We start from the raw sequence: 14859 nt of genomic DNA on the forward strand, positions 1-14859 counted from the left end.
CACAAAAAAAAAAAAAAAAAAAAAATACATGTACCGTGTTCAAATTGAATACAAGTAATTTCTTGTATCTTTATGTCACGTCACATGTACACACATAGTGCTATCTAAATTATCTTATACTCCCTCCGTCCCCAAAATAAATTCCTCTTTGGGGACGGCACGGGTTTTAAGGAAAAGTGGTAAAGTGTATTGATAGTGGAAAAAAATATGTTATAATTAGTATTGGGAGTGATGAAAAGGTGAAAAAGTGTTATAATTAGTATTGGGAGTGGTGAAAAAGTGTAAAGTAAGAATAAATAAAGTATTATTAGTGGTGGGGTAGTTGTCCAAAAATGGAAAGAAAAAAGAGGAACTTATTTGAGGGACGTCCCAAAAAGGAAAAAGAGGAACTTATTTCAGGGACGGAGGGAGTAACATTAAAATTTATTGATTTGATGTCACACCATCTTTGTTAACAATGTATATAATATATCTCCTTACAAATTTGATAGAAACAATTCATGTGATGACGAACAAGAAATAAAAATCTTTGACACACACACGAATTGGTAAATCAAATCGCCATTCTAACTTTTAAAGATTTTTAAAGAGACGCACCCTTGTGTGCTGTGTGTGTGAGTCGGATTTGATCTCGATTCGATCCGAAACTCTATTTGAATTTGATCTATTTAATTATTTATGTGGAAATGGTTATTTTCATTCATCAATATTGACATCTTTTTATTAAAAATAATTAGTATTTTTATACATGTCACCTTTTATCATAAAAAGTACTGTATCACTTTGATTAGGAACACCGTTACTTTCGTTTATAGGAACATTTAGTTTTATTCGTAAGAACTATCACCTTTTTTTTATAAGAATAATCACTTTTTAACTGTTATTTTAAAAAATAGCATAGGAAGTGTTACTTTTATTTACAACACAAAATTATTTTTATTAATAAAAACTAGTATCACTTTTATATAATGAGTCATTAGTTTAAATTTGGATCTCGATCCAGACCAAATTGACCCACATAATTTACGAGGCAAAGTCTAAATTGGATATAGATCTATTCGATCCGCGTACACTGTCAGATCGAACACACTGAAGTGCTTGCATTTTAAATGCAAAATCACCTAAATTCTAAACTTTTACACCCTCCGTCCCATTGGTCTCTTCATGTTTTTTTTTTAGGTTGTCTCATTGATCTTGTCTTGTTTCTATATTTGGCAATGGTTTTACATTACAAATATCATGGTCTCACACTTTTACACACTTTTACTACACTAATTTAATTCTCCTTAATAATTGTGCACAAAAGAAATTAATGAGACAAGCCTAATGAGACAGATGAAGTATCTTACAAATTGACATAGATTGAGCTCATCGATCTAAACACCATTGTATTCTTATCATTTTCATGTAACACAAAATAAATAGATTTAAAAAAAAATGATTTTTTTTTTTTTGGCAAATAAACAATTGATAATTAGGACATCAAATTTGGACTCCAAATGTCGAAAACCCAGAAACTACAGGGGCCAATTTGCAAATAAAAAGAATAGTGATACCCACGTTCTTAACCCCTAACCCCGCCCCCCTTGAGAGCTTTCTTTGTATGTGAAAGCTGCTTTCCTTTCCCTCTTTCGTCATCTTCCGCATTCACCGAAGTGCCAATTCCGTTTCCCAATATCTCTCAACCTGCGTATCCAATCCATAGATTCGGTCGCGCGCATATCCGCATAGGTTTCCACGGCGGTATCCATCTACTTGCATGCGATGATGATCCAGTAGGAGCCGCCGTCGAATTCTGAAACGATCCAACTATGGGGATGTGTTTCTCCCGCGGCGACAGATCGCCGCCGAAGAGGAGAGGCTCCAGGCGAGTCACGAACCCGGCGGCGGACGGCGGCGCCGGGAGCAATCGGTGGGCGAGGATTCGGTCTTCGAGGAAGGAGGAGAACTTGATTCACGAGCGGGCGCTGGCGGCGGCGATTCTGTTCCAGCAGCAGCTGCAGAACGGAGGCGGAACGGCGCCGTTCGATAGGTCGGCGTCGTTGAGGTATCCGAACGGGAATTCCAAGAGGAATCAGGCCTTGCCTCGGAGCTCCAGCTCCAGAGCGCGCTCGCTCACTGATCCCCTGCTTCAGCCTCATCAGCTTGTTAATCAGGTAATTTTAGAAATTTGGCTATTATTAGCAGAATTTATTGCTGTTATTAAATATAGTATTATTAAATCTTCTTTTTACACGAATAACTATGTCTGTTGTTATGATGTTTAGCCTGAGCGCTTGTTGTTAATTACAGAGATTTTGAGATGTGTTTCATTTATGATTGCTCTTTGCGTAGGTGTGAGCTTTATTGGAGTTTGTGTTGCTTAAATTTGTTAAACTAATATTGGTGGATAATGGAGAACAGGGTTAAGTGGAGCAAACATAAAGGAAAAACCAAAATCCTTTTAGTTTGGTGTGAATTTATTATTGAACTTAAAATTTGTATCTATCTCTTATTTTATCATTAAATGACTCGACTTGAATGAGCTTTTAACAGAGAACCAAACACTTCATTTATGCTCACACTTATTATTTTAAGTTAACCGGGTCCAAGTGAGCTCCAAATCTTATCAAATAGTAAAAAGATTGTTCATGTTTGTTTTAATTAATTATATTCTATTCAATATAATTATAATGTGAGCTCCAAATCTTATCAAATAAAAAGATTGTTCATGTTTGTTTTAATAATTATATTCTATTCAACATAATTATGTTATGTCAAATTAAGTACTTGAAGTTGGTTACTTTCCTACATTCTTCCTCTGACTCTAGTAATAGTTCAGTATGTTGGCTGCATAAGTGCTTATTTTGAGTATTCCCGTTTCAGATTTCTTCGAATGATAGTTCTTGACGTTTCAGATTTCTTCTCTCTGTTTCTGTAAGATGGTAATGATAGTTCTTGACGTTTCAGATTTCTTCTCTGTTTCTGTAAAATGGGAATGAGAGTTCTTGACCTTTATGAAAATTTCACATCTTATTGTATTAGCTTCTTTGTTTTGCAAGATAAAAGATAAGCCTTTTGTATCATAGAAAATTAACCACAACATATTCTTATTTCAAACTAACCACAACACATTCTTTGTTCTAAGATCTCTCTTTCTGCATATACTGATTTTCCTCTTAAATTGTACTGATTGTATTAATTTATTTCTGCTTCCTTTTTCCAATTGTATGAGTTGTTGTTTAATTTGTTTTCTAATTGGCAGGATATCAAGCTTGACAACCTAGAGACTAACCATTTTGTACTTGTTCATGGAGGTGGTTTTGGTGCTTGGTGTTGGTATAAAACTATTGCTCTACTAGAAGAAGGTGGATACAAAGTCACAGCAGTAGATCTTACTGGTTCTGGTATTCATTCATTTGATACAAACAATATCAAAAGTCTCTCGCAATACGTGAAGCCACTGACAGAGTTGATGGAAAAGCTTAATGATAAGGAGAAGGTTAATTGTTCTGGATACTTTGGTGTTATTGTCTTATTTGATTGCATTAACTAATCTATATTTCAGATTTTCGAGTAATTGTTTCTAATTGTTCTCGATCCTTTGGTGTTTTCCATCCATATTTCCATATTTCAGATCTTCTAGTAATTGTTTCCAATTGTTCTAGATCCTTTTATGTTATTTTCATATTTTCCATATTTTTAGATCTTCTAATAATTGTTTTGAATTCTTATTTAAGGATCAAATATGACCTTGCTCATGAGCTTGTTAATTCTCGTATGAATGATTTTGCTGGTCTCATTTAATGTTTAAGTCTAGTATAAATCATTTTGGTGGTCTCATTTAAGTCGTTGATACATGCAGGTGATTTTAGTTGGTCATGATTTTGGTGGTACATGTATATCCTATGCAATGGAGTTGTTTCCTACTAAAGTTTCAAAAGCAATTTTTCTTGCTGCAGCTATGTTGACAAGTGGGCAAAGTGCCCTAGATATATTCTCTGATAAGGTTGGTTTTCTAAGTGACTGATTTTTAGATGGATTTTATACCTTGAAAATGGCTTCTTACTAAATGATGATTTGTTATTTCGATTTGGTTTTAGATATCTTGTATGTGTCGTGATGGAATTGAAACATGTTTGCAATTTCAGGTTGAGTCAAATGAGTTGATGCGACAGGCTCAGGTTTTTCTTTACGCCAATGGAAGTGATCAACCTCCAACTGCTATTGATTTCGACAAATCTATTTTGAGGGACTTGCTATTTAACCAGAGTCCGACCAAGGTATTGTGTCCTCTTAACAGCTAAAAGTGAAATGATTTCTTAAAGATCGAAAGGTGATGGCAAAAGTCCGAAATAACTTTGCAGAATAATTACAAAAACAGATCTTCAGTTTTTAGCATGTTGTAGTAGCTTCTAAAAAAAGTAAAATAAATAAACATAACTTTTGTGTGTCGTCTCGAGAGACTAGAAGTTATAACAACATGCATAGTCAATTAATTGTAGACTATTAGCTCTTCACCTGCCTTGTTTGCATATCCATCTGTATGTAGACACTAATGCCTAGCTGATTCATTATTCAAATTCCTACTACAGGATGTTGCTTTGGCATCTGTCTCGATGAGGCCGATCCCCTTTTTGCCTGTTCTGGAGAAGCTCTCTCTTTCAGAGACGAACCATGGGTCTGTGAGAAGGTTTTATATTGAAACCTTAGAAGACAATGCTATTCCCATTTCTGTACAGGAAAACATGATAAACAAAAGTCCCCCGGAGCATGTCTTTCGTCTTAAAGGTGCTGATCACTCACCATTTTTTTCCAAGCCTCAAGCCCTGCATAAGCATTTAGTTGAAATATCTAGAATTCCTTGAACTATTATTTCAGTACCACGTTTAAGTAGCCCTGCTTGGTGCAGTTGTACTCACATCATCCAAATATTGTGGTAGACAGTTTAGGCGTCCTGAGTTTGTAATTGGCATCAGAGATGCTGTTGGAGATAATTTGCTTGTCATTGTCATTTGAGCTGATACTGAAATTCATCTATTTTAGTTTAGATTTTACTATTCTTTCTTATCATCAAATCATTCATATCTGATATTTTCTCAAATAGTTAAATAAAACAAACATATTGAATAGATGGGATAATTTAGTTTTGGAATTGAGTAATGTTCATAAAGAGGATTTGGAAAAGACATCTAGTTGGTTTTTGCCCTTAGAATAATAATTTTGAATTGTGCATTCTTGTAATAAAAAGACATACGACAAATGTATTACTACCTCCTAAGAAAAGGTGTAAGCTAAGGTAATTTGCGAACCACTCAAAATTTGATTCGAAGAAACTTGATAAATCTCAACTCATGAACTCGTAGTCGGTTTTAATCGAGTACTGAATTTTTTCAATACTTGACTCGAGCTTAAGCCATCTCTAATGCTTTTTCAAATTGGCTTTGGGCGCTTCAAAATAAGCATTTCGCTCCAACTCTAATAAATAGCGTTGCGTTGCAATAATCAGATATTATTATTATTATAAGTTAATTACAATTAATTTCTTACAATAAATTTATATATATATATATATATATATATGTATTTTGGAATATTCTTTTTCTCTTTGCTCAGTGTTTAGTGTTAAAGTTACAGTATTATAGGCCTTGCCCCAAGTTAATGGGAAACAAATCAGTCCTGAAGTGGTCATTACTCTTTTGCATCTCATTTACACACCCCTCCCTCTACACAGACGTCTGTGAAGTTGGGCAATCCGTGGTGAATTGGTGATATCCCCTTTGAAATTATGTGACAGCAAGAGAGCCGGCCAATTCGACTAAAATTTATATACCCATATACATAATACATAGAGATTTAGTGCTATAGGAATGGCAGAACTGGCAAATGAAGTTTGTTGGGGGTTTCCTTAATCGAGACAGCAGTACTAACATGATGTTTCAGTTTGTTGGGGGTTTCCTTAATCGAGACAACAGTACTAACATGATGTTTCAGACTATGCCCACGTTTGGTTAGGTGTTTTTAGAGGTTGGAAAGGGATTCAATTAATTGAATCCATTACTTGTTGTTTGGTTTGTGTAATGAGTTAATCATTACCCTTACTTGAGAGTAACACAATCACCCAATTTATTAACCCTCAAAACAGAGGAGAAACAAAAGAAAGGAAATTCCTTCCTAATGACTCATTTCCATTGCTAAACCAAACACTCGATAAAAGTAATGGTTATTGTTACCGTTCCACTCCTTTATTTGATTCCATTCCTTTTCCATTTCTCTACTTGAACCAAACGAGCACTATGATCAGAAACACAAACTTGGATGATCTAGGAACACTTTACAGATGTATAGAGGTTAATTGCATCTTATTTCTTTATCATTTTTGAGAAGTTGATGGGCACATGCATCTTGTTTCTAAACGGCCATTTCAGCAATGTCTCGGTACTCCTTCACCCAGAAAACCAAAACCAAGAATTTCAATAGAACTAGGAGTGCAAGTGAGTGAGATAATGTAAAATCAATATACACTTGATCTCAAATTTGGATGCTAAATCACATCGAATAGTTGTCAGCTGACAACCATATTGCAGATTCCATCTACATGTAGAGAAAAACCATATGGAACATAAAACTATAAATGCACAAGAGGCAAACCAATAACCAAAGCCTTTAATTGAAATCCATATGCAACATGGACAAAATCCTTGTAGTATTTTTTAGTATCACTAAGAAAGATTATTAACTACTGGTCACGTGTTCAAGCTTTTACCGAACAAACAACTCGTGTTGCAAAGAACACTTCGAACAAACAAATTGTGTTACATAGAATTAGTCCTTTTCTAAGGTATCAAAATATGAATAACTTCAAGACATGAAAATACAAATAACTTAGTTCAATTGAATTTAAAATAAAATCAAGTCTCTGCATCTTCTACAGCACATTTTTGTTATCTAAAGCTCCAAATGTGTACACAAACTCGCAAAATTTACTAAAGAAGCAACCATATTTGGCAGAAACTTTTGTTAATTGAAAGGTGTAGAGATGCACCAAACCCATGACTCATGAGACAAGCATCAGAAATAATACAATCCCAATCCCCAACTCCAAGTTTTAGAGTTTTACTACCATCTCTTGAGATTCAAATCAGCAATAAAAGAAATGGTGCTAGTTCCACCCAACTCTTAATCATAACAGATTAACAACCAAATCAAATACCTGAGTTTAAATATAAGAAATCTAGTAGTGCATTCAAACTGCTGGGAATTAAAGCCTTGACAGTTATTCATATACATTGCATTCTACTATCTAAACCATCTACACAAAACACCATTGCATAACAATCCAAAACAAACAATGATGAACTTTTCCAGATCATTTTCCCCAATCCATCTACAACATAACCATAAAGGAGCCCAAAAAATAAATACTGAAAAAAAAAAAAGAGAAATGACCTAATTCCAAATTGAGCTTTCTATAGCAATCAAAAAACCAAACAACAGTCATACATCAGAAGTATAATCATTATACAGATTATGTAATTCAGCAAAACGAGCCATCAGCTGCTAAGCGAGACAACAAAAGTGACATCATTGGAAAAGAACAAAAAAGAAGCCGACCACATCTAGAAGCCGAGCTTGGTGCGGCGCCAGTGGCGGCGCTTGGCGTTGTAGCGGATGGTGTTGTCGGTACGCATCCGGATCCAGTAGGGGATAGGCCTGTTCTGTCTCTGTTTCTTCGCCAGCTTCTTCTTTATCATGAAGGTCTTGTGCGACGGCTGCTCGTTCGATAATTACACAAATAATTAGCGAGAGAATACATTTACAACAGAAAAAAATTAGATGGAAAACATGGAGAGAGAAAGAGAGATGGATCCGAACCATGGTTGAAGTCCCGACGGCTGCTGCGAGCTCAACTCCTCTAGGGTTTGCAACGGCGGCAGTGGCGTCCTGTGAAGAGCGGCAACAATATATAAACCCTCGTTTTTGTTCAATATGAATGTAGATTTAATAATTACTACATTAAAACGTATGAACTTTGGGCCGATTTCTAACCTTTTTATTAATTTTATTTTTTGTTTGTAATTTCATCAATTTAATTATTTAATGATTCATTCAATTTTTTCACACTTTCCTTAAATTCCAAAATTACAAGCTGACATGACAATTTATAAGTTACCTAATAGATGACATTGACATGTCAAACAACGATTGAAATGACGTTATTACACATTTACTATAAACGACGCCGTTTTACCTGATTTGTTATTTATAAGATCAAAATAGATTAAATTCATTTTTGTTAGGATCAAATTAGGTTAAACTATCAAATTGGGGATCTGGGAATTAAGGCTCGACTCTGTTATGATCTATGCGTAAATGGGAAATGGTTGATGTGGAGGGGATAGAGAGAGATGACGGCAGCGGCCCAACCGCTGTTATAAGCCGGATGTTTGAGAAAGACACTGACGTCTGATTGTGTGAGTTCTCAGTGTGTGTGTTCTGTCAACTTGAGAAGAGAGAGCAAAGCGAGAGGTTGAGAGGTGAGAGCAGGTGCGGCGGCGATGGCCAAGAGGTATAACAAAAATTCACATAAATATGAAAAACGAAGGGAGTACTTTGATTGTAGCCTTGTAGGCATGTAGGAGTTGTATTTGTAATGCAGTAATGCATCTATTTGACATATTTTAGCACTATTTTTACAGTATATAAAAATTTAAAATACCAAATATTTATATTATTTCATCTGTTCCATGAAGCAAGAGTTAAGTGTGGTAGGTGAAAAAGTAAAAAGGTGAATAAAGAGTAAATTTTTTCTTATTTTTAGAAACTGGTCTTATTTCGTGGGACAGACCAAAAAGAAAACTTGTTCTTGCTTCATGGGACAGAGGGAGTATTAAGTTTGAAAATGTACTGCAAGGGCAAAGCGGGCAATGTCAAATTTATAATTTATTGTATTAATTCTCTTTGGGGAACAAGTAATTGTATTAAGTAATTATAATAGGAATGACATTTTGCCCGAAAAATGTAGAAACAAATATCCAAAATTCAAAGTCATTTTCTTTAACTAGTACAGCTTTCCATATGATACACTACGTTCATAAAAATTAGGGACGGAATTTAAAGTGCCCACTTTGGTTAGTTATCTTACAAAATTACCCACTCATATAAGATGTCTTATAAAACTACCCACTTTGCAATTGATGGTGATAGGTTTGCATCGTTTTCCGTAAAAGTTCTTACACAATTGTGTAAGAAAAGTGTAAGAGAGGTAGTTAAATATGACTCTAAATCTGAGGAAATGGCATTATTTGCTAACTTACGTCATTATTTGTAACCCTAAATGCCTTAAGTTCGAAAAAATAAAGACAGGTTTTCATGTTATTAAACATGTATAAGAAAGTTGAAAAAAATTAAATGAAGCGTATTATGAAACAAGTTTTTTTTTTAAGCTAATACAACAATTACCCGCCTGTTAATCGTAGCCGTTAGACGTAGCCGGCTGGAAATGGATCCCAGCGGCTACTCTGACCGGCTAGGATTAACAGGCGGGTAAATACTTAATTAGCTTTAAAAAAAAATTCTACTCTTGATTTAAAATTTTTAAACAGACCTAATTTTTATTATTATTATAAACTTAAAGGGTGATTGGACAATTCACGGGTATAATGCAGCTTTATAGGGGGCAATCTCTTTGCAGTAAATTCACGAGAAGGAGATTGACAAAATAAACTCAATAAGTCTAAATTTATATAATTGAATATGAATTAATATTGTAACACATAAAATAATAGCAAATAGTCGATAAAAAAATTAAAAAATCATATATTATGAATCAATGAATCATAATACACCTTACAACCCAGTACCCGCCAGAAATATGTAGCCGGCTGACGTAGCCGTGGGTAAGAAACTACTCACGGCTACAGCGGACGGCTACTAAGTACTGGCGGGTAAGTTATTAAATGTCTTTAAAATAATTTTTCATATCACTTTATATAATGTTCGTATTTTTTACCCTTAATTTACTACTATTTCTTCTATTTATACACGAAAACTTAATTTTTTTTTAAATTATAAGCTTAAAGGGTGATTGGACAATTCATACGGCTACAATGCAGCTTTATAGGGTCTATTTCTTCTTTGCAGTAAATTCACGAGAAGGAGATTGACAAAATAAACTCAATAAGTCTAAATTTATTTAGTTTATTTGATTGGAATATGAATTAATATTGTAACACATAAAATAATAGCATATGATGGATAAAAAAATTTAAAAATCATATATTATGAATCAATGAAACATAATACACCATAACACCAAGTACCCGCCAGAAATATGTAGCCGGCTGCCGTAGCCGTGGGTAAGAAACTACTCACGGCTATAGCGGACGGCTACACGTTTGTGGCGGGTAAGTTATTAAATGTCTTTAAAATAATTTTTCATATCATTTTATATAATATTCGTATTTTTTACCCTTAATTTACTACTATTTCTTCTATTTATACACGAAAACCTATTTTTTTTTTTAATTATAAGCTTAAAGGGTGATTGGACAATTCATACGGCTATACAGATAGGCGAGAATCGCGGAAGCTTTATTGGGGGGATATACACGGCTGTATCTCAAATTCACAAGGCAATTTAAGGCTTGTTTGACCAAGAAACCCATTTACATGTATAAGAATTAGAACTTTTAACCTAGCCGCATTCCATTTTGAATTCACGGCATCAGTTTATTTTTTGAGAGAGAGTGAGAGAGAGAGGCAGCCGAGAAAGAGAGAGAGAGGAGAAAGAGCATCGGGTAAATTTTTGAGAAAGAGGAGAGCATTCCAAACCGAAGGTAAATTGGAATGATTTTTTTTTTTTGCTTTGTTTTCTTGTTTGTCCATGTTTGAATGAGAATCATTTTTTTTGAACTTGAAGGAGAGCATTCACGATTTTTTCAACGTCCGAAGGCATACACCATGGTTTCTTCTTCAAATCAAGTAAGTATCCTATTTCGTTGATTTTAAATTCGTGAATTGGGTTCGTGAATTATTTTGGTGAAATTGTTTAATTCGAATTACTTGTGTTCGTGAATTGGGTTCGTGAATTGGGTAGTTATTTTGTTGTAGTCATTTTGGTTGTAGTTATTTTGTTGTAGTCATTTTGTTTAATTATTGGGACGAAAATAATTAATTATTTTCGTGAATTACTTATGTTATTTTGTTGTAGTCATTTTGGTTGAATTAGTTATGTTATTTGTGAATTACTTTGTATATAAATTGATTTAGTTTAATTTTAAAATCATTTCAATAATTTAAATAAAATACACAACCAAAGAATTGAATTGGATAGTGCATAAATTGAAACTAACGAGAAGATCCTCTACATGTACATAATTATTTTCGTGAATTATTAATAATAATAATAATTCTATTTGGTTGAATTACTTATGTTATTATTAAATTTTGTGTTATTTTTCTTAATTAATTATATTTTGGTAATTATATTTTGGCTTTTTAATTGATATATTTTTGGTATTGAATAGATCGGTTATCGGAGGCCCAAAACAATAAATCGCCCCGGGACGCAGATCAGTTCTTACTACAAGACCAGTTATTTGTCCCGGGTACCCGAGCGACTGAGGGAAATTGGGGGCGACGCACTGGTCAATACATTCAGGCAGGGTTGCTTTGGACATTTGTTGGATTGGGATCCGGGCAAACGTGCATTAAAACTCTCGGCGGCATTGGATGTAAGGAAACTGTAACGAGACACAGGACATTGTGATCGTGCCCACTTCTCCGGGCCTACGCGCAACAACTTCTCGTACGCCTTTGGCTTCAGAGCAGCCATGGCTGACATTGCACGCGTGTAATCTGATTGCTCGTAGGCGTATGCAGCTTGGCGGAAAAGCTCAGCAACACCGGGCCCGTAACCCTTCATCTTGTTCAACAAGTGGTAGTAGCAAATACCGTGAGTAGCATTTGGAAACTCGCTCTTCACAGCATTAGCGATGGAGACATGCGCATCAGATACAATAAGTAAGTTATCGGGCTCGCCGCAAGCACCTCTCAGATGTGACATAAACCACTTCCACGACTCATCATTCTCGATCGGACCGACACCGATCGCCAAGGGAAAAACTGCCTCGTTTCCGTCTTTTGTCACGGCGACAAACAAAATGCCACTATTTTTGTCCTCCAGGTGTGTGCCGTCAACCACAATCACTGGTCGAAGGTGAAAGTAGAAAGGTGAGATGGAAGCCCACAGAGCAACAAACAAATGTTTGAACCGGCAGTCTACATCTACTTCCAAATCATATAAGGTGCCAGGATTCGCTTCCTTCAGGGCATACAGATATCTTGGGAGCAGGAGGAACGAATCATCAACTCGACCGTATATCATATTCATCCCGAGATTTCTTGCACGCAGCGCGACATCATATTTGATTTTGATGCCGAAATCGCGTACTAACTCAGCCATGATGGATTTCGGCTTAATGACCTCTCCATCATCGCGTATTCTGTTTGCCACAAACGCTGCCACCACCTTCGAGTGCGCCTTGATTTTTTTAGTTGTGCGCAAGTCCCCTTCGCATGAATGCTCTTTCAACTTATGCACTCTCCACATCCCTCGGCCGTGACTAGACGCACGAAGATCGAAATTGCAGTTGTCAGAGTGCTTGCACGAGAAATAGACTCGTCCCGGATCTGAGCGGACAACTTTTGTCTCAGTGCCTCGCTTCATGTTCCACAAACCAACAGCAATGATCAGGTCGTCTTTGCTGTTGTAAAAAGAATTCTTCTGCAGATCATCAACTCTAGAAGGGTCACTCTCGCGAGCAACCAGCGAAGCCGAGGCGTCCACTGGAATCAAGGGAACTAACCAATTAGTTAGATCACCGGTCTCGACTGTCGGATCTCCGTCACGTGTTGTACTTTGTCGGATCCAACCTGCTCGCTCGGTCTCCGTGAAATCGATTAGATCGTCGTCTAATAAATCCTCAGAGGCATCAGAAGCAGTGCCCACCTCGAGCGCAGGGTCAAATTCTTCGTCATCAGAATCATCATCGTCTCCTGATGCAACCGAGCCTTCAGCTTCGTGCTCAGGTTCATCATCTGTCCGCACATCGTTCAATCTCCCACATACTTCATTAAGCCTTTCGGTTTGATTCCATGCAGATTCGTCTAGCGGTTGTCCATCCCATGTAAAATATTGTCGTGGAGGCGAGCTCTGGACACCATGAAACGACGTATGATGATAATACGATGTCTCATACTGACTGCATTGTGCTTCATCTACGTGTCCCGAAGGTTCAGCAAAATTAAAAGTAGAGATGTAGGCTTCTTCTACAATCGGACCGTTGTAGTGCTCAACGTACACCATGGGATAGTCGGCAGTTGCCAACAAGGCTTCCACGTCATCGTCTGTGGCCAAGCCACATTTCATCTCCCTACCAAATAGATTGGTCGCCAAATAATACAATTGGTAGCTCGAGCTCAACGAATGCGTCCTCATAATATTGTTAACGCTGCACATCAGGCTCTCAATAGTTTCGTTGACGAGGGGAAGGACCTATGTAGCCCCACCAACATAGTGTATACCATCGACGAGTCCGTTGTATCTCACATATATGTATCTAACGAATTCCATCTATAAAAACACATAAAATGTAGTATTAAAATATGCATAAACACTTTAAAAATTCTCATAAATATAACATAAAACATTCAAACTATTAATTACACAAACAATATATGAGAAAATCACCTCTTCAAGTAGAATTTGAACACCAATTGCACCAACTATCGCACAAACCACTTCTCAAATCTTTGAGGGTTTCAATTTCTCAATTTTTTAACTGAATGCTCTTTCTACGAGTATTTGGGTTTATGTTTTCTCATTCACAAATGTAGCCATTATAGACTAATATTAGATTCCTTTGTACAAATTCACGTGAAATGTATTGTTCATTCATTCAGTACACTTCAATCTATTATTCAATGTGCAATCAAATGCATGCAGAAAGTGAGCATTAAAGCCTCATTACAATCCAAATTTGTGCAGTCACCTTATCTCTTATTTCATGTGGACATGTACTTTTTTGACTAAAACATTAACAAATAAATAGAAATACACAAAAAGGGATACCTATGTTACTTTCAAACATTCATAACAAGGTAAAAAATTTTACAACCATATGTATTACTTCAAAATGATTTTTTGCTCCCAAAAAAAATATTAGCCGCCACAAAATCGTAGCCAGATTCACTAGCCGTGTGTGAAAATTTTCACACGGCTAGTACGACCGGCTTTGCATTTATGGCGGCTAATTGTTTTTTTAGAGCTCAAATATTTTTTTGGTTACATTTCATGAGTTTCAAGTGTTTTCTTCAAAAATAGCCTATTATTTTATGTGTTTACTGTATTATTTTGTGTTCAATCAAATCATGCATAAAGTGAGTATTATTACCCCACTATAATCCAATTTTTTGCAGATTCAGTATCTCTCATATTTGACATCAATGTATACTTCTTCTAACATAAAAAAAATAAAATTAAAAATTTAAATAAAAACTCTAAATTAAGGTATTCGTGTTATAATATAATATTACTAAGAGGGCTCAACAATTCACTATTATGTATATTATGCAACAAAAAAATATTATGAAACAAATGGAGTAATTAGCCGCCGGAAGTTCATAGCCGCTGACCAGTAGCCGTGTATATTTTGGACCGCCGGCTACTGTTCACGGCTATGAATTTCCGGCGGCTAATTGTTTTTTTAGAGCTCAAATATTTTTTTGTTTACATTTCAGGAGTTTCAAGTGTTTTCTTCAAAAATAGCCTATTATTTTATGTGTTTACTGTATTATTTTGTGTTCAATCAAATCATG

The 14859-nt window shown here is 35.6% G+C and overlaps 3 protein-coding genes across 3 annotated transcripts; 1 reads left to right on the top strand and 2 right to left on the bottom strand.

The window, feature by feature from the left end:
* The first annotated feature begins 1593 nt into the window (after window positions 1-1593).
* Window positions 1594-5057, top strand: LOC130989692 (putative methylesterase 11, chloroplastic). The gene is made up of 5 exons (XM_057913759.1): window positions 1594-2156; window positions 3245-3481; window positions 3845-3988; window positions 4131-4262; window positions 4575-5057. Exons 1-5 carry the CDS (start codon window positions 1812-1814, stop codon window positions 4845-4847), a joined length of 1131 nt encoding a protein of 376 aa, XP_057769742.1. The 5' UTR covers window positions 1594-1811; the 3' UTR covers window positions 4848-5057.
* Window positions 5058-7429: 2372 nt separating this feature from the next.
* On the bottom strand, window positions 7430-8010 carry LOC130989693 (60S ribosomal protein L39-3). Its single transcript, XM_057913760.1, has 2 exons — window positions 7855-8010; window positions 7430-7751 (listed from the first exon to the last, which is right to left on the bottom strand). The coding sequence occupies exons 1-2, from the start codon at window positions 7855-7857 to the stop codon at window positions 7599-7601; spliced, it is 156 nt and encodes a 51-aa protein (XP_057769743.1). The 5' UTR covers window positions 7858-8010; the 3' UTR covers window positions 7430-7598.
* A 3565-nt stretch (window positions 8011-11575) lies between these two features.
* On the bottom strand, window positions 11576-13411 carry LOC130990977 (uncharacterized). Its single transcript, XM_057915186.1, has 2 exons — window positions 11999-13411; window positions 11576-11905 (listed from the first exon to the last, which is right to left on the bottom strand). The coding sequence occupies exons 1-2, from the start codon at window positions 13409-13411 to the stop codon at window positions 11576-11578; spliced, it is 1743 nt and encodes a 580-aa protein (XP_057771169.1).
* Window positions 13412-14859: the final 1448 nt, after the last annotated feature.

Source organism: Salvia miltiorrhiza, chromosome 6 (genome assembly GCF_028751815.1).
Source record: "Salvia miltiorrhiza cultivar Shanhuang (shh) chromosome 6, IMPLAD_Smil_shh, whole genome shotgun sequence".
NCBI lineage: Eukaryota > Viridiplantae > Streptophyta > Magnoliopsida > Lamiales > Lamiaceae > Salvia > Salvia miltiorrhiza.